At 35.8% G+C, this 27881-nt stretch overlaps 1 protein-coding gene and 1 long non-coding RNA gene across 7 annotated transcripts; one reads left to right on the top strand and one right to left on the bottom strand.

The window, feature by feature from the left end:
* LOC105218707 (MAGUK p55 subfamily member 7) lies at positions 1 to 27736 on the top strand. Of its 6 annotated transcripts, none has more exons than XM_011194447.3 (12): positions 1 to 1225; positions 16171 to 16249; positions 16493 to 16674; positions 16746 to 16841; positions 16924 to 17055; positions 20850 to 20879; positions 22459 to 22626; positions 22689 to 22871; positions 22935 to 23073; positions 23376 to 23669; positions 23739 to 24082; positions 24974 to 27736. In XM_011194447.3, the coding sequence occupies exons 2-12, from the start codon at positions 16207 to 16209 to the stop codon at positions 25148 to 25150; spliced, it is 1788 nt and encodes a 595-aa protein (XP_011192749.2). In that variant the 5' UTR covers positions 1 to 1225; positions 16171 to 16206; the 3' UTR covers positions 25151 to 27736. The 6 variants fall into 6 exon arrangements, with proteins under 6 accessions (XP_011192749.2, XP_011192751.2, XP_011192750.2 ...); XM_011194449.3 differs by having other exon boundaries at positions 4 to 1225; positions 23493 to 23669; XM_054234008.1 differs by lacking the exon at positions 1 to 1225 and adding an exon at positions 3273 to 3291.
* LOC128922683 (uncharacterized) lies at positions 20895 to 22475 on the bottom strand. The gene is made up of 3 exons (XR_008471862.1): positions 22340 to 22475; positions 22011 to 22238; positions 20895 to 21944 (listed from the first exon to the last, which is right to left on the bottom strand). It is a non-coding gene; the product is annotated as an uncharacterized LOC128922683 (long non-coding RNA).
* Positions 27737 to 27881: the final 145 nt, after the last annotated feature.

The raw sequence follows: 27881 nt of genomic DNA on the forward strand, positions 1-27881 counted from the left end.
CAACTCGCTCGCCAGAGCCAACAACAGCCAGCTCAGCTGCATGTTCTCCACGCGATGCACGGAAATTAGAATACAATTCAGAAATGATTCGCGTTTGAGACGGACGGGTAATGTGGCACGGTTGTGTGGGCTAAAGTGTTGGACGTAAAGCAGAATCAAAAAGCAAAAACCAGAAACAAAAAAACAAGAAAAGAAAATACAAAGAATTTTCCTGCATTTTTTCACAGTGCGCTTGCCAACAAGGCAACGGGAATTTGTGCAAAGTAAAATATAAAGAAAGTTTTTAAATAAAATTAATTTCGAAAGCGGTTGAAAGTGTGTTCCGTGCTCTGTAGTGCTGAGGTCGTTGCTACTCTTGAGCCATACGCAGACCCCCACTCTTCGCAGCCGTTTAGACGAGCAACGCGCAAAAACACGTCTACAGCTAAAAATAGCAGGCCAAAAAAATTCCTTGTTGTTAAAAATATTTCGCTCGACGTAGTCGCAGTCGAAACAAGTGAAGTGAGCTGTGAATTGAGATACTCGCACGAGAGTAAATAAATAGCGTACGCACTATTCGCATTGCAATTGTGCACAGAATACTACGAAACACATACTCACATACATACATATATACATAACACCATTGTGTAGCTAAATCAAAGACAACAAATTTCATAATTCCACGTCTGTCTTCGCCTTCGGTGGTGGTGGCTCTTGCAAGCAGGCGAACTAGCAAGCAAGGTGGCCAAAAAACCAAAGTGACGGTTGTGCAATTTCGGCACAGAGGGGTGTAGTGGCAACCATACGGCGGCACATAATTCCCAAATTGAATATATGAAATGAAAATTTAGTTGTTGTAAACTAAGATCCGCAAAACAAAAAACAACAAAATAGAATCGTTTGGCTCACAAACACACACGGAAACCTTGTAATTGCAGATTTATGTGCCACATGCGAACAAACTTGCGCACAGACAATAATCGGCAAAGGGCGCACATACCGACCCACAAGTACATAGAGTACATACATACGTGTGCATAAATAGTGCGCTCGTAGAAGTGTCTGCGTGTTTCTTCATAAATCTCAACCCGTGTGTGTTTCATGAAATTTTAATTTAGTGTGTAATGATTTGTGTGTGATTTGTAGTGCCATACAAAAAAAAATAAAAATAAAAGAAGGAAATAGGCGAAGTCAACTAACGCAGACGCACAAAGTAGGCCCCTTTTGCAGTTCTCCTGCTGAGGTAAGCAACACGACAATGAAGTCAACAACTTCTTTATGGGCCGTTTTTGTACGTAAATCTCTCTAAATCATTTACCTTTATTAACGCGAAGATTTAGTGCGCTGGGCGAAAGATCTGCATAGTATTCTCAACTGACTGTAGCTACTCAGGTTTCCTCAAATATATGTGCATTAATACATATTATGTACATATATTGGTATGAGTGAAGTATTTATTTATGGGTTCTAAGAGCTGGTATCCGATCTCTGATCCCAAAGGTACTTAAATTGAGTGCATTTATGGGTACCCAACATTCAAAATGTATGAGGAACGCTAAAAACAAAAGAAAAGAAACACGTAAGGATTGTTATATTTTTATTAAGATAACTCACAATTTGACCCATATATTCGGCATAAAGTCCAATAGAATAACGAAAATCCTCATATATAGTATATAGGCTGAGGTAATTCCTGAACCGATTTCACTTATTTTCACCACCAACATACATTATATCTATGACTATATGCACACTTAATTTGGCTAAGATATTTCACATATTAACAGATTTATTACGTGTTAAGACCATCTCATCTTTTAATAACCTATAATTAGGTATATGGGAGCTGGGGGAAGTTATGACCCGATTTTAATCATTTTTGGTGCAGAGACACACTATTAGAAGAAACAAATGTCCTCTGAATTAAATTAAGATATCTGAGAGATTTACCGATATTTTAGGTGAAAAATTACCCTAAGGCACTGTGTTCTTCATATTCAACATCCGGGGCATTGAAAAGTTATTATCCGATTTCGATAATTATTTCACTAGTGCTGCCACAGATCATACACAGTGCCTTATGTAATGTTTTATTCCGCTATCTTCATTGGTTCTTTATGTATACATTACAAAGTGAAGGAATCAGATGGAATTCAAAATTGAGTAGTATGGGAAATAGTTGTTGTTGTGAACCGATTTCGTCCATTTTTCATCCGTGTTATCAGGGTGTGAAGAAAATATTATATACCGAATTTTACTGAAATCGGTCGAATAGTGCCTGAAATATGTTTTTTGACCCATAAGTGGGCGATGTCACGCCCATTTTCCATTTTGTAAATAAATCTGAGTGCAGCTTCCTTTTGGTATTTCTTCTGTAAAACTTAGTGTTTCTGATGAAACTCGGCATTACTGTCTCTTGTAAGTTTCCTAAACGGAGCACATCATGCATGCTTTCACGGTTTCGATGATAGATGTTGGGATAGCTTTACTATAGAATTTATAAATCCATTGCTTTACACCAACGGTGTTTTTTTAGAACAGATGAGCTCGGCAGAAGGGACACCCATTTTTATATTTTACCATGCTGGGATTGAGTTTGGGTTCCGTTATCCTCTTGTGCTCTATCACTGGATCACTAGACCTGTCGCGAGTTTGATAAATGCTGGTTAACAACTAAAATCTGCTCGGTTGGGAAATTGGTTTGGGCCGGACTGTAGCGCAAAATATCGGCGCATCTTCGTGCACTTAAAATGGTTCACCTTGCCGCAATAGTGTGAGTACTCACCGGACACTACCAAATAGGCATAAGGCGAGGTGGAAACATCAACTCATTTCCTCCCCCACTGTCCAGCGTTCGCCAAACTGAGGTTGAGGTCAAATGCATGTAGCGAAATTACTCTTGATTACACCATAAAACTATATTTCAAAACTAACAAATTAGAGAAAAAATATAAAACAATTTACAAATAAGTTACCTGTCATCAATTTCCCTCTAATAAAGCAACTATTTAACAAATACTCCCTACTATAAATAGTTCATACAACTATATGCTTGTGTGTATGCTAAAATTTCTTCGAAACAAAGTATGGAATTGACAAAACGCTCTTGACATGTGTACATCCTTCGGAGCATTCCGCCTTCCTGTCTTCGTTGCTTCCTTCGAAATTCCTTTGCTTACGCATGCAATCTCACACTGAGTTCTAACGCGTCATCATCGGCGGAGGGACACGAGCAAGTGCAAGTGCACTCCTATTGTTCCATGGTGAATAATGAAAAGGAAACAATGCGACACCACCATAAAGGAATGAGTGAAGTATCAATTGTTAATAATTCAAAAATCTGTACGCACCATTGTTTAGATATAACAGAATTTACATATTATATATTATGCATGTATGCATGTACGTATGCATATTACATATAGGAAAGAAAAGTTTGTTCGAGTGAACAGTTTGCAAGTAACCTTATAATTTTCATATTTATTATTTTATTTAACCGTAGTCGGGTGAGTGGGTATCGATCGCCATAAAGGTGCACATTTTGTAAGTTTTACAATTTAAAAATTGTTAAAAATTACAGAGTTTACATATTTTTTCGTCACTTGCTGTATATGGCGAGCAGATAATCCGTGATATATAAAGGGTGATTTTTTAAGAGCTTGATAACTTTAAAAAAAAAAAAACGCATAAAATTTGCAAAATCTCATCGGTTCTTTATTTGAAACGTTAGATTGGTTCATGACATTTACTTTTTGAAGATAATTTCATTTAAATGTTGACCGCGGCTGCGTCTTAGGTGGTCCATTCGGAAAGTCCAATTTTGGGCAACTTTTTCGAGCATTTCGGCCGGAATAGCCCGAATTTCTTCGGAAATGTTGTCTTCCAAAGCTGGAATAGTTGCTGGCTTATTTCTGTAGACTTTAGACTTGACGTAGCCCCACAAAAAATAGTCTAAAGGCGTTAAATCGCATGATCTTGGTGGCCAACTTACGGGTCCATTTCTTGAGATGAATTGTTCTCCGAAGTTTTCCCTCAAAATGGCCATAGAATCGCGAGCTGTGTGGCATGTAGCGCCATCTTGTTGAAACCACATGTCAACCAAGTTCAGTTCTTCCATTTTTGGCAACAAAAAGTTTGTTAGCATCGAACGATAGCGATCGCCATTCACCGTAACGTTGCGTCCAACAGCATCTTTGAAAAAATACGGTCCAATGATTCCACCAGCGTACAAACCACACCAAACAGTGCATTTTTCGGGATGCATGGGCAGTTCTTGAACGGCTTCTGGTTGCTCTTCACCCCAAATGCGGCAATTTTGCTTATTTACGTAGCCATTCAACCAGAAATGAGCCTCATCGCTGAACAAAATTTGTCGATAAAAAATTTCGAACCGAACACTGATTTTGGTAATAAAATTCAATGATTTGCAAGCGTTGCTCGTTAGTAAGTCTATTCATGATGAAATGTCAAAGCATACTGAGCATCTTTCTCTTTGACACCATGTCTGAAATCCCACGTGATCTGTCAAATACTAATGCATGAAAATCCTAACCTCAAAAAAATCACCCGTTATTAAAGGCCATCGCAGTGCCCTTGAAAACCAATATTTGCTTTTATGTTTACCAGCAAATGCGTAAATAACCTCTTTATTATTAGTGGTTTCAATAAGGCGGCCATCTCACACTTGGAATCACTCTATTCAGTTTCGAGAATTACATGGTCGCCTGACGTCAAAAAGAAGTGACGTTGAATGACTACCCTACAATTAAATTGATTCAAATTAGACAGCCTTCTTATTATTTGTGCCGAAATCGTCGCTATAAAAATTTATTGAAAATGTCGGATGTTATACCGAAGTTCGATCAAATCATGGAAAACATCGAGTTAGACCGGCATGTGGCATCTCGTGACATCGCCCAGGAGATGGGAGTTAGTCACCAAACCATTTTAAACCATCTGCAGAATGCTGGATACACAAAAAAGCTTGATGTTTGGGTGCCGCATGATTTGACGCATGTGATATGCTGCTGAAACGGAAAGAACTCGACCCATTTTTGAAGCGGATGGTGACTGGTGACGAAAAATGGATCATATACGACAATATGAAGCGAAAACGGTTGTGGTCGAAGGGTGTAGTGTTCCACCAGGACAACGCCAGACCACACACTTCGTTGATGACTCGTCAGAAGCTACGGGAGCTCGAATGGGAGATTTTATCGCATCAACCATATAGCCCGGACATAGCGCCAAGTGATTACCACCTGTTCCTGTCCATGGCGAACGCCCTTGGTGGTGTAAAGTTGAACTCAAAAGAAGTTTGTGAAAAGTGGCTATCTGAGTTCTTTGCAAATAAGGAGTGGGGCTTCCACGAGGGGGGTATTATGAAGTTGCCGTCTAGGTGGAAACGGATTATCGAACGAATCGGCGCATATTTGATATCCGATCACTGTAACACTTTTTATAAAGTATTGAATACAGAGCAAAAAAGTGGAAGGGAGATATTTGCCAACCTAATAAATAATGGAAGAGCTCCAGACCTTATTTAGAGCCCCAAAAGCTTGCATGGCCTTTTTATACGGTTGGTGATATCTCCCTTTGATCAGAGTATCGTTCTCGAATAGTTTCGTATAAGACCAAAATGAGCTAATCTGTAGTCGAGAATATAAAAATTAAAAATTTATGCCAACTGTAGTGGGCATAGAAATGACGAATCGAAGATAGTAATTGTTAAACCTTTTTAAGGAGAAGACAGAAGCTCAAGCAGCTAGAGGGGCTGTAATTCATGTTATCTGTAATAACTTGTTTAATATATGTGTTCCTTATTTGGATTTGTATGTATGTTTATTTGTATAATCTAACCGTTTAGTCCGAACGAGTATATTTAGGTTAGATATAAAACGCTCACGAATTCTGAAGTCAAACGATAAATTGTAACTAATTAAGAGCTTAGCCGCTTAGGAGTCAACAAAGGCGGTTACTACTTGGCTTTAATAGTGATGAAGCGAAAATACTCAAAGTTGAAATGCAAGTGAGGCATAGCTACAGACAGCGTTCGCACCTTCAGCACGACTTCAGGTGTGTATGCGTGTGCGACGATGTGCTGCTGCGAGTATTGCACTATTTACACCAACTTAATTCTTGAGGTGTCTGTTAGATTGATGGCAACCACTTGATATTGTGGCATAGTCGTTTGAAATTTACTTATGTAAAAACTGGTAACACTTATGTCTCTATGCGTGTGTGTGTGTATATTAGTGTTAAATGCATTGGCAGTCGACTATATGTCACCGTCATTAAATTGATGTGCAAGCAACTTGGACATTTACTCATGCTATGCGTACTTACACATGGGCTTATACAAATTGCAAGTGCATAACAGTACATATGTATGTATGTATGTATGTATGCGTTGAGAAGTGTGTGGCGTCATTCCATTAGTAACATTAATTTAACTAGTTCAAGGTCTTGAGACGTCCTTTTCCACAACAGCTTATTCCGGCAATGTGCTTTCTTCTACTTTTTCATTCGCTTTTATCTCTTTTCGCTCTATTTTATGAAACTCACTTATGCATATATATATATATATGTGTGTGTGAAGCACTCACGTACAAGTGTGTGCGTGTTTGTATGAGTTCAATGTCAGTTATCAACGCACCCTCATCTAACAGCAGCTGAATGACAACAACAAACAATAATAAATAACAACAAAACACACGTTGCATGCGGCAGCAGCGGGTGTGGCAAATACAATGCACGTAAAATATCTGCACGCAAGCTTTGAGTGGGCGATTTCGTATAGCCGAACCCGCCTGGCGTCACTCGTACGCGAGTTTGTTGTTGGCTTGTTATTTAATAATTTTCTTTCGACAAGATGGTGCCGATAGCTCCACATTTATTTGCTTAATGCGTACACAATTAGCGCTGTTTTATCGGCTTTTCTAGATTTATAGACCTCTATTGACCTTGAGCTTTAGGCAGCAACAAATAAACGATATTAAACAATAATTTCTGTATCTAATAAATTTTGTGTGACTAAGTTAATATTTTAGATATTTCCAGAACATTATTACGTGATACCTTGACTGAGGTCGTGATAATTTTGATTACTGTTTCTGGTCTTATCACACGAATGGCTAACCCGACATTGACTTTAAGTGTAAAGGGTTTAAATCCGGGACGATTTTTGATATGATTACCTCAACTGATGGTTTAAGTCCAGATTATTAATTTCTGTTAATGAAGAACCTTTTAAATTGCTCATTGCACATACTGTCCTTTCTCTAAAACATGCTCAACGTTGACGGCGAATGGACAAAAATTTGGATTCATAGTTATAAACTCCCGTAAACTTTTTCAGAGGAAAGTAGGGAGACTTGCTGAGGGAGACAACTGATCTGACACGTTGGCATATATTGTAAAACTGGAAATCTGACGTAAAACACTGGAGAGAAATATGCTACGCCGTTAAGAGTATTGAGTATTGATGAGCAATATTTCATTACCGGTGATTTTTTCACTAACAGTGCGATCAATTTTCGTAAATAGCAGTTCAATAATTTGAGTTCGATTACAGTAGCTATAAAAATCAGTGCTATTGTTGTTGTTGTTGTTGTTGTTGTATCATTTACCCCAAATCTGCTTGAACTGGCAAGCCTAGATTAATTGTCATCGAAGTCATCTAATGGGAGGCCCAGAAAACGAGCTGTTTTGATGGGGTCGGACCAGATGGAATGGGGTGTTAGATGAGTGGAATTTAGGGTGCATGCAAAGAGGTGGTTAGCGAGGACTCTTTGCATGCAGGACATATGTTGAGTACGTCAGGGTCTAGTCTGGATAAGAAGTACTTTAACCTGCTACAGTATCCAGAACGAAGTTGTACGAGGGTCACTCTAGTTTCGTGAAGCAACTTGAGCTGTTTGCCTGCGATGGGTGGTGTTTTATCGCCAAGTACGCCATTCACGGGGAGGGAGGTGTTGAAGGTGTTAATGGCTCCTCTGTTAATGGCGTCTGCAGGGATGATTTCTACAAAAGCTGTCTGGAGAGCATTTCGTTATGCTCCTTCACAGGTAGCATACGGACCTCATTGTGGAGGTGCTTCAGCGGAGACATCAAGAGGCTACCTATGGCTGTTCAGAAAACGGTGTTCTGCCAAGTCGGAAGCTTCCCCAACTGCGTTTTACTGCATTCAGGCGACTATATAGGGGTTGCGTAGTGTATGATAGTGCTTTTGTTCTATCACAGCATTTTAGTGATTCTGATTCGATTACAGTATCTATGCAGTCCAGTGACTTCAGGTGGATCACAGTAGCAATTTTAGTTGCGATTTCGATAATTTTGGGAAAGGTGATTACGAAAGCAGTTCAATGTACCCAATGTCATTTCTATGCCCAAAATTTATAAATTAGTTAATTGTGATTATAAAAGCAGGTAAATGTTGGATATTGTTAAAATTAATAAATATGAAAATGTGATGAATTTTAAAAAATAAATGTGAATTACTAATTCTCATAAAAGCTTTTTTTAGTTGCGATCGCAATAGCAATATAAAATCACAGTGATATAAAAATCGCCATATCGCCATCACTATTGTAGAGGCATACAAACAGGCTTCGCGTTGTAACTTTCAGTGCATAAAATATAAAAATATTGCTCTCTATTTGCATAGTTCTTCAAATATATCTTTTTCTCGCAAAATAAACTCACCCTAATGTACAGCAGTTTTGTCTTTTTAAAAGTTCTTTTAAACCCCCGTGCAATTTGCATATTTCACGGTCTGCATACACTTCAAATGAAGTGTTGTTGTTGTTGTTGTTGTTTACAGTAGCTGTAAGGCTTTTAATCACAGTTAAGAAATTTAATACCTTTTTGGCGCTCACACATTTTCATTCATGCTACATTGGCCAAATTCACTGGAATCGCGTAATTTGCAAAACACAGCACGGCCGCATACACACACATGCATACATATGTATGCTATATATGTATATACACATGGCTGTAGTCGTGTAGAACGATTGCTGCCGGGGGCTGTCTGGTAGCAGTTTTGCAACTTTGTATGATAGTAAATACAAGTGCGTTATTAAAAGGGCGTTCAGTGGGGCAATAAGCGCGGATGTGAAATATGAGAGCAGCGACTTTGTGTGACATTAAATGCACACAAACAACAGCAATAACACCAACAACAAAGTGGAGCAAAAAGCAAGTTTTCATTTTATCTGCGCGTATCCACATTTGTGAGCTGTGCATTTATTCATTTGTGGTTGCTCGTATGAACGTGTGCACCTACCTACCAACCGACATACAATCGTACAACCATTTATGGCAGCACATCGCTGCTTTGGTGCGCTTCCACATTATTTTGCACTTTTGTTTACATTAAAAGAGTAAAGTGTACAAGAATTTATGAATTTATTTTCTTTCCCTTCGTCGGTTATTGGCTGTGGCACTCACACGTTTGAGTGTTTGCTGTTTATTCGGCGATATTATATTTCATAGGAAATCAAGTGCTCCAAAGGAGTTTCAAAGTGAAATACTCGTACATATTTTCGAAAGTAACGGCATGCATTTGATATCTGAAGTGGCAAAATAAAACTCTATTTCTTTGCTCTTTATGTTATGGTGCTATTTTATGATTCATTTCAATCGGGAAAAACAAATAAATGACAAGAGTGAAATGGAAGAGTTAAAAGTAGGTAGGAAGTGATGCCGATCTTTATATGTATGTTCATACATATACTGCGTGCATATATAAACCCTACTGTTCATAAAGAACTTTATAACTAGTATTCATCATTTTTTTACTCGATGAAATTATAAGCCGATGAAAATCATTTTAATACCACTTAATTAATATCTCAGATCTCAGCGTTCTACCGTTTAGCCGGTTATAGCCGAATCGATGAGAGCGCGCCACTCGTCTCTTTCCTTCGCAGTTCGGCGCCAGTTGGAGATTCCAAGTGAAACCAGGTCGCTCTCCACCTGGTCCCTCCAACGGAGTGGAGGCCTTCCCCTTCCTCGGCTTCCTCCGGCGGGTACTGCATCGAACACTTTCAGAGCTGGAGTATTTTCGTCCATTCGGACAACATGACCTAACCAGCGTAGCCGCTGTCTTTTTGTTCGCTGAACTATGTCAATGACGTCGTATATCGTCTGCGGTATTCGCCGTTGCCAATGTTCTGAGGACCATAAATCTTGCGCAAAATTTTCCACTCGAAAACTCGTAGTTTCGTCTCATCTGTAGTGTGCAGGCATCTTCTTGAAAATCACGTGTCTAAAAACACCTTTTACAAGGGGTTACAGAAAGTTGTCAAATGATTTCATCTATTTTTGACATTGAACCAGACTTTGTAGACAACATATCACAATTTCACTTGTTATGAGCACTATCTGTTTCAAATACATTTATTATAGATCTATCTACTAAAAGGCAAAAAATTGTGGCTTTTAAAATGTAGGCATATCGGAAGTACGTTTACTGAAATTATAACTTACACTTCTGTATGGATGGACCGATAGTCCTGATACTATAACTGCCAATTAAGCCTAATTTTGGTTTCATCGATTCCGTTCCGGTATTTTCGATATCACCGTTCTCTCGAAGGCCAATTATCAAAAATGTTAATTAAATAATGGAAATCGTTGAGTCAGTCTTGAAAGCAATGTTTCGATTTTCAAGGAGATAAACATTGCACAATAAACCATATGGAACCATTTAAATAAGGCTGGATACAAAAATAAGTACGATGCTGTCACAAAAGCTAATGAAAGAAGCTGACGAAACGAATTTCCATCTGTGAAAAGCTGCTGAATTGACGCAAATTCGATCGATCGACGGAGCCCAAACAACTTCTATTTGTTAGGAAACTATCATTAGGTGTTTATTGGGATTGACAGAGAATCATTAACTACGAGATGCTAGTCTACGGTCAAACTCATAGTTCGGACCAGTACTGTCAGCAATTAAAGGGAAAGGGAAGTCCCTTTTGAAAGGGATGTCTGGAAGTGGCCAGCTTTGGACAATAGAAGAGAAGTTATAGTTCATTAGGTCAACGGCAGGCCACATACATAGATAGTGACTCAACGGAAGCTCCGCGAGCTTGTCAGGGAGTGTATTACGCATCCACTCTATAATCCGGACCTTCCACAAAGTGATTATGTATATCTGTCTATAGTGAAGGATGTTGCTGATGAAAGATTCACTTTAATGTAAAAGTATTGTATTTATTGTTGTTAGACATGCTATACTCTCCATAAATTGAAGTCCAAAGAATAGTTTAGGATATATAAACTTACTTCAATTTTAATAGTGATTTAGGAGACCTGACGACCAGGTGGGACCACTGCAGCAACCTAGCTCCTACTCTACTAATTTTTATTTAAGAGCAAGCATTTGAAACACAATAGCCAGCCCAAAATTCATTCATCCAACTGTTCTAATAATTCAATTTACCCAAACGTGACACCTCATACAAAATGGCATTTAAATTCCTGAAATTGACCTAAAAACCATTGAATACGAAAGGCCATTTTGCCGTTGCGACTCGCTATATAAAAACTGTTAACACTCTGCCGACCATAACCTCCACATAACCCCACAAAGAGCGCAACACTTTTGTGTTTTCTTTTCAAATTACACAGCATAAGCATAATACAATTTCACCGTCACACCTACGTGTACAACCCACGTGCCCCCGCACACCCACTTGCCCACCGCTTGCGAAACGAAGCAAAAGCTTCTGCAATATGCACGGTATAACAGTGAACCTCTTGAATAACTCATTCGTGCGCTCATAACGGCTGTTCAGCTCGTTCATACTTAGTACTAGTGATGAATCCTTGCACTTGTCGTTTTGTAGAAACAATAGCACGCCGTGTTGCAAGCAAACAAAAAGCACAACAACAACTACAATTAAACCAAATACATAGTTATGACTACTGCACTGTTAAAACAATACCAACTAGCAGTCAGTGCAATTTTGCATATTTTTCAGCTTTTCTGCTTTTGTTTGTCGGCGCTCGTAGATCCTCTCGGTTAGTTTCTGCTTTGTCGTAGGAGCTCGCCCGAGCTACCTTTCGGATGTTGGTTGGTTCCTTGTTGAAACGTTTTTATTTTCATCCGAGGACAATTATAGTAAAGAAATCACACCTCCAAATGATACTACTTCGAAGTAATGCTGATAATTATAGAGTTGAAATACAAATAATCAGGTCCTTCCTCTCTATTCATTTTTTATACAGAATTAGTGAAGAAACATGGTAACTTTGGATGAATGGAGCTGGGCTTACATACCGATCTTAAAATAATGTTCCTCAATACTATCTCAGATATCTAAATCACAAGTTAATTCAGTACCAAAACGAAATTAAATCGGGTAATTCCGCTTTATAACTGATCCACATATTTATTTTTTTTTTTAAAGACCACCTAAGACATTAAAAGCTAATGCCCCTGACAGACGACGGCGTTAATTCGGATTAACTACTTTAATCGGGGTTAATTCGAGAGTTATCTCAGATAACTCCGTTTGCTAACTCCCATTTAATGCTCAGAACTTTAGAGAATTAGTGGAAGTTCGTGGTATTTTCGTTCGCAACATTGCTAAATATGGCCGCTTTAACCTATTGTGAATGAAAATATGCAATACTGACAGCCGTTTTTCAATTAAATGTAAACCAAAACATACGCATGCAATGAAATAGCTAATTTTTTCTAAAATGGATGTTCTAATAATAACGTATTTTTGTATATTATCTAGGCTATAACTGAAAAATACATGAATATTATAACAATATTATAGAAATAGTAGAATAAATAGGAGCTTGAGAACTCGAATTTCGAAAACTTGATAAACCATAGCTAACTTCATCTTAAGAAAATGTGAGATAACCTTTTGGGTAAGAGATATTTTCACCAGCTATTAAAGGATGCAATATAAATATTAAATCGATATTATCGATATTGAGTTGGAGCGTTCTTTTGCAAAAGCAGCGGCTTTTCATATATGTAGCATACTCACATTTCGTCCGTATTTAGCACTTCCTTACAAAATTTTACATTTTTCGAGAACCTGAATTTAACTGCTCAGCGGCATTAATTCTTTCTTTACATAAATATGTACATATGTTTGTATGTTTTTGTGCTTTTTGGGCATTGTGCAGAGTTGTACTATTGTTTAGCTGTTACTTGCGCTCGTACTTTTACAAATTATGCAAATATGTTTGTATGTATTTTGAGTTATGAGTTCGTGCGCATTTAGTCCAATGGCTTTTGTTTGGATGCACTCCAAAAACTACTCATGCATTTTGTTTTTATGCATACAAATATATAGTAATATACGTAGGTCCATGCATTTGCTGCTTCAACTGGATGTCCATGTAAATTTGGGTATTTCAACATTAGTACCAGGCATGTACTATGTACATATATATTTATATGCTTGGAATTATGTCAGCATATGCATATTTCGTATGCCAAATCCTGACTAGTTCCGACTTACTGGAGAGACAGCCAGGAAAATAATTTGTCTTTTTTTCATATTGAGCATACTTTTCGTTTATTAGTGTTATACTTAAGATCTATTAAGTATTACTTTCTGATCGATATAAAATAATTCAAAGGGAAAAATTAACTTATACTCCGTTAACCTGTGCTCTCCTCTGCAATTGAACACCAAGTTCTGATTTGAGATGTCAAGCCCACTACCATTCCAGTTTTATTCATACATCCAAGATTCTCGGCCTTCGCAAGCCATACAATTTTCTATATATAAACTCAACATAACTGATTAATAATAAAATGTTCACCTTGTGCACTGACTTCCGTGTTCTTAAGCTTTATAGTTTCCTTTAAAAAGGCACGTGCTATTCATCGCGAACACGACAAACTCTAATCAATAGGTTCAATCATTGATTTCTTTTTCTCCACGATTCAAACACAGTCAGAATTTTATATATACATAGCAAGGTAATCGAGAATTCACATTTCATTTCATTCGCTGATTGCCACTTTTCGACGCTAACACTCAAATATGTGGATATACTATAAACAGTATCCGCCAGAAGGGAAGTACAAAGTGGATCAGGAAGTTCGAATTTTATTTCTTTAATTTTATTTTAGAAGCAATTGAAGTCAGCGGCAGACTTAAAACCATTTTATTCATTTTATTGATCCTCCATTATTTATACGAATAAAACTAAACACTATTTCCGTCTATCAGTCTTCGATTCGCCAAACTTTGAAGAAAAGCGAATCGAAATTTTTTTACCAATCCATGGCTGTAAGAAATCTTCTCGAAATGGTATGGGGATGCCTAAATCAGCTTCATAATATTAACCAGAGAATGAGTCAGAATTTGTAGAGAAAGATCGAAAACATCGTTGAAAGATTTCGGGAAACAGTCTTTAAAATAGATATAATTTATATTATAAGCACCCGATATATCAAATATTCATTTATTTGAAATTTAAAAAGTATTGTAAATTGTGTGTTCTAGTTTTACCATCCACTGTATGTATTTAAACACTTATGTATACAGAACTATGTTTGTGATTTGCCATTGCCGAATTGTGGCGCTTTGCATGATTTTCCGTGCTGTGATTTTAGGCGCCAGAGCGTCGAATTACTCAACAGAACACTCTATACACCCACCCACATACTCACTCTTTCTGTCCACAATTAACATTGATTCAGTGTGGTGGGAATGCGGTAATGAAATATATAGTAGTTCGTTAAGTTGATTCATCCTACAACAGTTTGTGGCTTTTAATTATTGTGTTTAACTGGATCAATATTTTGTAAACAATTGGCAATTATTTCCACGAACTTTATATTGGATTTTTGAACTGTGGAGCTACATTTTTTTATTGCCAATCGATGCGAAAGAGGTTGGCAGATACATATCTGGAAATTGGGAGAACTTATGTCGGTTGGGGTGTCATACCGAAACCGCAAGGACACGGAAGCTATTAATTATAAATATAGATTAATATCGATGAGGTCATGGATATTTATAGTTTGGATTGAAAAGTACGTATATGCGTATATAAAATATATGCAATTTTCAATTCACGGCATTGTTTGGTATTTGTTAATACCTTCTTAACAAATAGAATTCCCACAACACGTTGTACAGTGTTATACTATAGGATGATAGATAAAATACCATACAACTAAGATTAAAATGCGTTGAAGGCTCGAGAAGAACTAAGATGGTTGTAGGTTCACAAACGATCCCTCCTGGGAGACAGAACCAGCATTTTTCTTTGAAAGTATTTAAGAGGATATATAGGAAAGCTGGATTAAACGAGGAATCCGATAACTCCACTATCGAAAAAGATATAACGAAATCGGACTAAGTATAGAAGCGGACGTGTCGCATAACATTTTTGGATTGTATACGGTGACTATATTCATTCGATAAGATAAATTGGTTTAATAGGTGTCGCACAACAGGAGAAACAGTAAGTGTCAACTCGATGAACCCTCGATAAAAAAAATTATCCCAGGCAAATCCCCTACTTAGAGAAAGACAAAACGTTCATAGGGCTCTACTATACCGAATTTTTGAGCCCTTCCGACGTCCAAGAACTTTTCACCGAGAAGACTCATGGTAGTCTCTAAAATATCATGTAAACCAACGGGTCCTTCCCTGGAACGCTCGTTACCAAGCCAAACAACTTAACAATATCTGCAACAGTCTGATATGAATAGTACATAATAATTTCTCCCGAAATGGTTAATAAATCTATTTAAATAAACGAAAAAATTTTTGTATCCTCTTTATAGCGACCATAGACAATTTAATATTGGCCTTTGACGTGATAAATTGAAGTGGGGTGGTAATTTGCCTATAATTATTTGAAAAATATATTATATGTTATGTGAACAATGAATCCATCAATACTGGATTCTATCGCCTCAATAACAAATTAGAAAGTTTGAAAAGAAGGATAACATAATTACAAAATTATATCACCGATTTTATATACTTGATATTCAAACTGGTGAATACATTATTTACCATTAGAACTGCTCGAAATTAACATCTTAATATTATTAGTGGCTTGAAACTTGTATTGGACAGTAGACTTTCAGGTTCAGGGGTTCAGTTTAGACTTATATTTTATAGTTATAACAGAACTTATAAACTTTTGATTCATGAAAAACAACTTATTTTCTTTATCTTTCAGTGCATGTCAGAAAAAATCATTTGCTGAACTAAGAGGATGACAGCTGAAGTTATGGCTACAGATACAAATTGGGATCCCGGTAAGTACAAATACACATCCCATACTTTCATCCCAGTAATTCTCATTTCCGCTCTTCCATTGACATTTCCAATAAGTTCGTACGCTGAAAAATTTGTAATCTTTCTCATAAGTATCTCACACAAATTCATTTACTTCACTGAAAATTCAGTTAACTTTTCTTCACTTTTTCCTTCCGTTCTACCTCTACGGTCGTTCCAATTTATAATCGCTTTATTCTTCTCTTTCTTAAAACCGAATGAAGCACTATCGAAACTCATAACATCACTGAAGGAGGCGGAAAATCTCTCCAATGACCAGGAAATCGACTTCCTTAAAGCCCTCCTCGAATCAAAGGAGCTGAATGCGCTTGTCAATGTGCACACGAAAGTGGCCAAAGTGGGTCGAGACGATCGACTGGCGCCAGTGCTCTCCACTTCCGGACAGGTAATATTGTCGCCCGATAACAAACACATATGTACACATATATTAAAATTTACGAAATGCGCTCGCTCTAGATACTGTACGAAGTGCTGGAGCAGCTGTCACAGCGTTGCCACCTGAACGAGGAATGCAAAGAGGCCTTTCATTTGTTGCAAGAACCGCATTTACAAGTGAGTATCGCGCCATGCAGCGCAGTATGGATTTTATCACGTATGTATGTTTGTATGTTTGTATGTTTTTGTTTATTTGCAGAGCCTTTTATATGCACACGATGCCATTGCGCAGAAGGACTTCTATCCGCATCTGCCGGAAGTACCCATCGAAATGGACGAGGATGAGGAAACAATTAAAATCGTGCAGCTGGTGAAGAGCAACGAGCCGTTGGTAAGTAAGCCACTATGATGTCTGTAGTAGCAAGTTGATTTTTTTGCAGAAATTTTATTAAAAATAAAATAAAATTCACTGTTAAATCATTTCACATCACTGCATCGAAAGCAACTAAAGCTTCAAACAATAAACGAAATTAACATAGTTTCTTCATCAATACATTCGTTTACCAAGATCACCATCATCAACATTTTTAACATCGTTTATGCAGCCAATGAATGGCCTGCGGCATCTTCGCTCAACTCCCACACGATACTCAACAATAAATGCATAACCTCATTCAACTCTTGTGTCTATCCACACGCATTTAGTTTAGGATACCGTGCAACTTCTCTCTGCTTTATTTGTTCATCGCTTTTGTTATTGTTATTGCTATTTATACTGGTTAAGGAGTACTTTATTTATTTTCAATGCATAAATTATTGGGTTCATTTGGAACGATACAACGCCTCCAAACAAATTACATATATTTGTTTGGTTAATGTTAGTGGAGAGAGTTTACAAGTAGTTTTAGAAGTGTCTAAAATTCTCAAAACAGTACAGAAATATAATTTTAATATTGGACTAGTACGAACAAAGTTCGAGAATAAATGTTATAGACTGAGTTCTTATTAATACGTTCCACAAATGAAATCTAAGAGCCTCACTTGTTGGTCTTATCTGTCATTGAGAAACGAGTACGATCAGAGAACGTTAAATATAGAGAAGGTTCATGGTGTGCCGATTGTCAAAGTGGTCCTCTTTTCGCAGGGGTACTCGCCAAGATGAGCGTGTTTCACCACAGAAAATTATTAGCGTGTTTCACCACAGGTTTAACATCAGCGCACTCGAAAATAGCAGAATTGAACGGTTTCAGTGTTAAATGAGAAAAATTGTGTTAATTTCAATGTTAATAACTGTACGCTTACAGATTCGCTTATATACAGTGCGCAAACGATTCGCTATATAATTTCATTTACATTTAATATCAAAATACATACGTATATATGCAAAACTTTATGATTTATTCCATAAAATGCTTTGAAGTATATAATGAAATAATTATTTTATATACATATGTTAAAATATAATATAATTATATACTGCATACATATGAATATTTATTTTCTTTGGTTATTAAAAGTTTCGATAATATACCAAAAGAATAAAAGTTGGCGCATAATTTGTAATTATGTGTGCATGTAAACAAAATCGAAAGAACCATACGCATAATGTTTGTAAATTTGTTTACATGCATATGTGCGTAAATATGAGCCTCATGGTTTGTTGTAAAATCTTCGTTGCCACAGACAACGAATGGCCGCAAATTGTGATTTTTTGTTCTCAAGTCAAAGCAGTGTCGCACGTTCGAAGGGAAGGGGTCCAGGTCCCCAACTCATGTTATCGTTTGAATTTTTATGTCTTGATTCTTACAGAAATCAGTCGTAGTACATTGAAATATGGCATAATACATTGGTAGAATATTTAAATACATTTAATTATTTGTATTTGCTAATTGTACGTCAATACTATACAATACATAATTAGCGCATTTATAATCAGGGAGGGATCACTTGAAACGCCTCTGTAAAGCTCGATGTGTCGAAGGTTTGATGGCCGCCTGCGCGACGTCAAAACGACGCAACATTGCGTTGTTGGTAGAAAATCGGCTTGTCGTAAATATGTATGAATATGTATGAGCATGCAAACATATCGACATAAATTTTTGCGAGCCTCAAATCAGAATTTTTGCTGAAAAATATTTTAAAAGGCTATGTTGCCATTTTTGTACCTAGGTTTTTGCGATGTTGTAAATTTTCCTTCTGGAGGGAACATTAGAAAAATCTTCAATTTATGATTTTTGTCATCGTCGCGAAAAGCCGTTTGTAGACATGCATGCGCAGGGAGGTGTGTATGGCGTTGCTTTTATGAATGAAGCAACTTTGCCAAGTGAATGTGCGCTTGCGTTCATGAATGAAAATGGTTTTGTTGTATGTACTACAAAATTTGGCTTCGTTGATTGGCTGCCATATTGACTTGTGATGCTGCTTATGCGTTTGAGGCGCTTGTTGTTTTTGTAGAAAATACTTTTGATTTTTTGTAATGGTGACAAACTTACGTGTACGCATATGCGAATGTAAGTTTGTGTATGCATTACTTGTTCGTCAATGACATACAAACATATTTATGTATATGCATATGTAACAATGTGTGCATATAACCTTCACTGATAAGTGATAACGAGACAATACGAATTTTGGAAGATGTCCATACATATGCATCTACATATGTATGTATGTACGTAAGCGCTTTTGTATATATCTAGGTATACACATGTATGTATGTATATACAAGTCTCATATAATGAAATATGTAGTTAATTTTAGTATTGTAAGAAATGCATTTAATATAAAAATAAAAACATTTTTTATGAAAGTAGGTATATTATTTTAAAACATTACATTCATATGTAGGTCCGTTTAAACATGCCGACAAATATGCCTCTGAAATCGCATAATTTATTTGAATTGAATAAATTTTGCATGCAGTCATAAATAAATATCATATTAGCACATATGATTGCATATAAATGTATCAATATATAAGCAAACGGGCTAACATCCCGATATAATAGAAATGTAAATCTCTGAGCATATTTTTCATTTAATGCTCAGCAATGTTAACGTGACGCTGTTAAAATTTCTCCTTCCAAGCTGGCTGAGGTGAAACACGCTCATCGTGTTTTGTTAGATTTTGACAATTCACACGCTGGTCCGCAATTGGACCTTCTCTATATTTAACGTTCTCTGGTACGATTTTCAAAGTACGGCGAAGTCCCAAAAAATCCTTTAAAAATATATTTCTATCCTATAGTTGTTTGATCTTACAAAATGGGAGATGTTCCTTATACGAGTACTTAATTAACAGTTTTCTTTCGAACAAATTTTTTTTTAAAGGTTAATGACTCAAATGTTATATATTTTGGTATGAAGCTCTCTTCCTTTTTATACTCTCAACATGTTGATAAGTTTTTGTACCAAAGGACAGAGAAGGGTAGGGCATTTGTAGGTTAAAATAGGAGCCCCGCCCTATAAAAAGTTATTTCTACAAATACAAAACAAAACATAATGTAAATTCATTGATTTGACAAATTTTAATATCTTTGAAATGCATATGTTTTATATAACATTTTGAAGATGTTAAAACTCATTCCTCAGTGCCTCGCTCAATCAAGCACTGATGTCCCCATGTTCGCTATCTGGCTCCTTGAAAAGTTATAGTACGATTTCGACTATTTTTAGACGAGCGATGTCAAGCTTAATTTTTGTATAATACATACTATGTCTTATTTTCCGTTTACTTAATTTGATGTAATATTTTTAATATAATACAACCCTCCGCAACCCTGCACCGTTTCCACTTCACAACACACATACAAATTCTATAGCGCTCGCTTAAGACTATTCTACAAAACAACTTTGAAAGAACAACAAAACAATTCCTTCAGTCATATACCCCCCTATACATGTGCCTAATCAATACACTTGTAAAAATTCCAAACACTTGTCATCTTCGCCTTTACTTGTACAAATCTATGTGTATTCGCTAACAACTTTTCCAATAAGTAGATGCTCACTCTAAGTACTTTATTGCTAATGTTGAAAATCTCATTAAAAAGTTTAAATATACATATACTATTTTTTGTTTACAATATTTGTGTATTGTTAAAAATGCAAAAGAAATATGTGAATTTTTATCCAAATTTGTACTTCGTGTATTTCACACACATTCTCTCTCACTTCAAACCACAGTCAGGAGCACAAAGTGCGGAACCGATTGTTGTAAGTAATCGTCTTTAAAACAAAACTAATGTGTACTATATGTAATTTACAACTCCTGCATACACATACTCGTTTATATACTCGTTTATGTATATCGATGTCTGTTCCTGCTACCTTTTGCTGTATTATATACTATACTATTTACATCAACATTCAATACATACATACATATGTACATACAAGTCGTAGTATAAGCATCACCTTCGAAGACATTCATACATTTATACCGAACTATGGAGATAGGTATTATAAATCAGAACAACAATTAAATAAAAATTTGGAAAAATAAAAAAAATATGAGCCGGCAAAATAAAAACACTTCCTCAGAGACGTCGATTGATCGCTACCCAACATTTCCATGATTATTTTTTTTAATTTCTGACGAATTTTCAGAATGAGGTCCTTTGGGTAAACGATTAGAAATTGACCAACGAATGAGACCGATAAACTATGGTTTGGGTATAATAGATATTATCGTTAAATAACATGTTGCTTGCAATACAACAGGTCGACTGGTAACCTGTGACGAAGGTCAACATAACTAGAGCCATAACCTTATAAAATTAAGGAAAGACTAGAAGAACTTTGGAACATGAATTTTAAAATAACCAATGTCATCATGCCGCGAAAAATCCGTCCTTAAAATCTTTATTTTTATATAGTCTACTCTTTCCGCTTTTTTATTTAGTCACTTAAGGTCGAGAGGATATTGATTACGTTCCATTTAAAATGAAGTCAACTGTAACTAACATATTCCTAATGGACGATTGTGATTCGAGTATAAGCTTCACTTTCATACAGTATATTCTCGTAGGCGACTACTCTCAAAAGCAAAATCGGACCCATAGCTTTGTTTCGAAAGTCCTTGTCCACGACTTGTAGAAAAATCGTTTCTTCGAATTTTGTTTTAGGGAAGGAAATCGCCATGTGAAATATAGTATACGATGACAATTATCCTTCGATGGCTATCGTCCAAAATTTATTTAAAACTTTTTAACATGGTGCAAGTTTTTTATATGGTGAATCTGCTCCGAAGAAGCAACTTTTATGTTTCGAAAAATCCGTCTATTATAGAGTTTTTTTGAGAAATCATCATTTTTAGGTTAGATAACTGCGAAATACAAAATATACCTGATAGTACAGCTGGTGATACCGAAGAAGTTCTCGTCTCATTGCGTTATTAAGACTGCATGTGCTGCATCTCATCGACATCTTGGCTTTGAACTACTCATATTTAACTGTAATATTTACTTTATCACTTAAGTATTTACACTTATTATTATTGCCCCATAAACCAATAAGAATGCCATTTACAATTACACCCGCGACCATGTGTATAAACCCACCCACATCCACTATCTGAAAAAACAAAAATTTATTACAAAAACACGAGTACATTTACATCTCTCGATGTCGTAATTTGTGTGCGTTAGGTATTTTGCAAATTTACACAAACTTACTTAATTTGTTTACACCCAGGTGAATTGCTAGATTTCGTGTTGCAAATATTTTTGAAAATGTTGTCAAATCCCACGTGATCTTTTCGTGCATATTTACTTAGCATACAATTGAATTTTAGGGTGCAACAATAAAAACGGACGAGGAGACGGGAAAGATAATTATAGCGCGCATTATGCACGGTGGCGCCGCCGATCGCTCCGGACTGATACATGTGGGCGATGAGGTGATCGAGGTGAACGGCATAAATGTGGAGGGCAAAACGCCCGGAGATGTGCTAAGTATTTTGGTGAGTTGTGAGTAGCAATAACTGTAAAGATATGTATTTGAAATTATTTGTTTTTTTTTCAGCAAAACTCTGAGGGCACAATCACCTTCAAGTTGGTGCCATCGGATGGCAAAGGCGGTCAGCGTGAGTCCAAAGTGCGTGTACGCGCGCACTTCGACTACAATCCCGAAACGGATCCCTATATTCCATGCAAAGAGGCAGGGCTGGCATTTCAACGCGGCGATATTTTGCATATAGTGTCGCAGGTACAGTTAAATATACAATATTTACATTTTGAGTATGAAAAATTGATCTTTCGCTCTCGGTAGGACGATGCCTATTGGTGGCAGGCACGCAAGGAGTCGGAACGCACTGCCCGCGCTGGGCTGATACCCAGTCGTGCGCTGCAAGAGCGGCGCATCATACACGAACGTTCGCAAATGGAGACGAGCGATGCCGATTCAAAGAGTGAGTTGGATTTGCGAAAGCTACAATTGTACATATTTATATATACACTCCTACTAATTTATGCTAAAACAATAATCACTTTTTACTAATCTAAATGTTTCGTAAATTTCAATTTCAATTGTATAATATTCACTTTGCATGACTTTGTGTGTGTTTGTGTATGTGCCGCCATTTCCATCATCAACGTCTGCATCATCATCATCCACAAACGATTTGACCTCCAAATTGCTTTCGACCAAAAATCAAAAAAAAATAAAAAATTAACCACAAACTAACGCATCAACTTCAAATAACGTCATCAGAGGGCTCTTGCGCTTCCATATGCACCACCCCGCCCGGCACACCCATATTGCATTCCAGCAGTAGCACCTCCTCATGTCGTCAGCCAAAAACTAAAAAAATTATGTACGATTTGACAGAAAACGACGACTTTGATCGTGAAATGATCGCCACCTACGAAGAGGTTGCCAAATTATATCCACGTCCGGGCGTTTACCGTCCAGTTGTGTTGATTGGCGCACCAGGCGTGGGACGCAATGAGCTGAGGCGTCGCTTGGTAGCGCGCGATCCCGAAAAGTTCCGCAGTCCAGTGCCATGTAAGTACATACACACCTATACGGATTGATGTTTACTCTAATAATTCATGACATCCGTCTTCCTCACAGACACCACACGTCCAATACGCACCGGTGAAGTCGCCGGACGCGAATACATATTTGTGGCACGCGACAAAATGGAAGCCGATATCGCTGCTGGCAAATTTATTGAACATGGCGAATATAAGGGTCATCTATATGGCACTTCCGGCGAGAGCGTCAAGTCCATTGTGAATGCCGGTTGTGTTTGCGTGCTGAGTCCACACTATCAAGCGATTAAAGCGCTTCGCACGGTACAAACTAAACCGTTTATAATCCATATAAAACCACCAGAATTCGATATTTTGAAGAAGTCACGCACGGAGTCCAGAGCCAAGTCTACTTTCGATGAGAGCAATGCTCGTGCTTTTACGGTGAGTTTAATGGATAAAAGTGGGAGAATGACGAGACTTTTAAAAATGTTCGATATTACATATTGAAATGAATTACAGTTAGGTTCCGAGAGGTTGATCTATTCGATGTCAGTTAGTAAGAAAAATTCGTGAATTCTCGCTCTCAGATATTATTTCTGTGATAAAATTTTATTAAACATTTTAAGTTGACAAACATTAGCCTTTATCGGGCAACTTACTTTAAAACACTAACGAATTTTACCTTTTTTACGAGCACTCTCCGAAAAAGGTTCATAGGGTTATGTTCCGATCAGGAATTCCTTTGCTGTTGAATGACAGGAGAATTACTTCCAACTTTTCTAACCGTATGGTACTGAGCTTAAAGTTCAAACAATTTCTATATTTCAGCGATATAAAACACTGAATTATCTTATAAAATAAATCGATTTAGCAAATATTTTTATAGATCATCCCGTTTTGACAGTTTAACATCAGTTTGTATTCTGAGACAATTAAAACTATTAATCGATATTAAATACCAATAACAAATATATTGGATTAACTTAAAAAGCGGATTACCTTTCGAAATACTTGAAATCTAGTATAGATTACCCCACCATATCACTTTTATATTAATACTGAGTAATGATTACTAATTTTAAGTAATTGATAACGATACAAATTAGTTTGTTAACCTTAGGTGATTCGTCAGCACTATTATTGAAAGTTAAAATAATATTAGTTGGCAACCACTTTCCATACAAATACTCAAAAAAAAGCTTTCGCTAAAGCTTAGCGTAGTTCCGCACCCATTGAAACAGTTAAGACAGCAACAAAAGTGATGAGCTTTCAGCATGAACAAAGTGAAAAGCAAATATTTTTAACTAAATTCTTAACCTTTTCTCCATTTAGGACGACGAATTCAACGACATGCTTAAATCAGCCGAGCGCATAGATTTTCTGTATGGCCACTTTTTCGATGAAGTCATCGTGAACGACGAGCTACTAACGGCTTTCGAGCAGCTGATGAGTGTAGTGCAACGCCTGGAGAATGAACCACTGTGGGCGCCTGCTGCGTGGGTGCAATAAACTGGCTAAATTCGCTGTGTAACGAGATGGAACAACCAGAAAAAGACAAACACTGCTGATGAATATGCTAAAAACAAATGCCAAAAACCAAGAACACAAATATGATATACACACATACATAAATGCATACAATACATAAAATACTTAATTTTAATGATTAAAGAAATTAAGCTGTTTAATGAATTTGACATAAGAACACCAAAATACATGTAGAGAACAAAACAAAAACATTTATGAAATGTTCAACAATATTTTGAATTTTTTTAAGACTAGGCAAAGATTTATGAAACCAAAGTAAAGTGAAGTAAAGATTTCCAGTGGGTTGACCCCCTCAAAGGAGCAAATATAAGTAGCTGAAGAATGCAATAAATAATGTAGTTGAAATATACATACACACAAACACACATTCAAACAATAATAATGTATAGTATATTCCAAACTGAATTTGCTGATGTACAATATTTTAAAATAACAACATCTCCATGTCTGTACATTAATAAACAAAATAATAATAATTTCAGTGTTGCCAACTGCAACAAAAATCATGTGTATGTAAAATAATTAAATTAATGAATAAAACATTGTTCAAACATCCTACAAAAAAATACTACCGATTTTGAAGTTATTCGCTGAATTTTCGTCAATGTAGTTAATGAAATTCTAAATATAAAAATATATAAGTAACGATAATAATTTCGATTTGCAAAAAAAAATATATACAAATAATATAATTAGTGTTACAAATGCATATAATATATTAAAAATATGAAATTATAAACGAAAATATTTTCCTTAATTTGTTACGATTCTATTTCAGTTAAAATTTTTGAAACTCACTTAGCGCAAATAAAACAATTTTTTTATATAATAAATGTCTCTAATGACGTGTGTTGCTTGATCTAATAATATATAAAATTTCATTTTAGCACATTATAAGTAAAATTAGTCAAACAATTTTCTATCACTGCTGAAATACATACATATTATTAGAAATGATTTTAAACTGCCTAAAATGTTAATAAAATAATTATTTAGAAAAAACTGCATATACATATATTTACTCCCGTTATTTATGTATTAATTTAGAAGAACTCCATTAAAACAGAATCATTAGTTTGATGTTATGCTATTCATATGTTGTGACATTATGTTAACCCTTAAATGCACACGCGGTGCTATTGACCTTCTTAAGAACGATTAATTATAATCCTTCCCTCATATTATAATAGGTATGCTCATGATTTTTAATATAGACAAAATTATAATTTTTACTTTACTTTCAGAGGATTTCAAATTTGTGATGAGTTCTTGTAGGCGTGTTTCTTTGCCAAGAAAGGAAATATTTTCCTTTTCAATAAAAAAAACGTTTAAAAGTTTGGTTCAGCTAAAAATCCTTAGTAATATCTTAAATGCTTAGAACCTTGGAACAGCGCCTTTTCGAATATTTTCCAAAATATTTGGTATTAGAACCCTCAGCAGATAGCAATGATCCAACGATTGTATTAGAACAGGCGGCAGGTGTATCAGTTAATTAATTTGAGTTGTTTCAAAACATCGATCCACTTATTCAAGACATAATATATTTATGGAATCAAATCTGACGGCCGAAACTTCATAGCGAATTAAACTGATCAGATTACAAAATTTATCATGATCATGTATCTCGAACAAAAGTGCTGAAGACACCAAAGCAGCAATTCTGTATGTAATAAAGGTTCACGCAAAAATTCTTTGTTTATTTAGATTTCCAAATCATGAACTCTAAAGTGTATCGTATTTATATTTTTTCAGCTTCTTAAAGTCTTTAAAACCAGCATACTTTTATTTTCACTGCAAAAAATTACACAAAATTCTATGATTTCTCTAAGTTTCCCCCAATTCAATAAAAATTGTACCTATTAACAGAACTACAAGCGATAACAATGAACAGAAAACAATAATGAAAATTGAAAATAGATTTTTCAAAAATTTAAAATATAATATTATATTTTACCAAAAACCATTTGAACAAATGCAATAAAAAATATTTTTAAACAATAAGAATGTAACTATTTATTTCATATGTATAATTATATAAAAATTCAGATTGTCCAATGTGTAATAATAAATATATATATTTACAATGTATATAACGTGAAATTATAAAAAAATAATCCTTATTATTATCTATTGTAATTAAATTTAAAAATACATATTCTTATATTAAAATATAATGAAATGTTATCAATATGAAAATGTTGAAATAAAAAATTTATTAAACCATTAAAAACAGAGCAGCAAAATGTTATGAAATTGAATAAAAAAAATATGGCAACATTATGTTTACTACTCAAACATTAATAAACACACATATATATACATATATAACTGCGGCAAAATGTTAAAAGAGCTTAAGTCGACTTTAGTTAATTTGAATAATTTGTGTTAGACTGGCCAACTTTTGAAAAATTCTACTATGTGTTTCATTTTAAACGATGCCTCAGAATCTGCGAATTCAAATTGAGAAGGAAATAGCGTTCCTAGAACTCAAAATGCCAAACATAACTAAAAATCGACTTAAGCTTTTAGAAAATTTGCCACAAATCTTTAATTAACGACCTACATAAAAACGTAAACAACATAGTAAATATTCGAACTAATTAATTTTAGCAGTTATGCTACAAGCTATAAAGTTTTCTTGAGAAAATTCAAACATTTTCTACTTTCCACACACAAGAATATACATTTTGCC

This window comes from Zeugodacus cucurbitae, chromosome 6 (genome assembly GCF_028554725.1).
Source record: "Zeugodacus cucurbitae isolate PBARC_wt_2022May chromosome 6, idZeuCucr1.2, whole genome shotgun sequence".
NCBI lineage: Eukaryota > Metazoa > Arthropoda > Insecta > Diptera > Tephritidae > Zeugodacus > Zeugodacus cucurbitae.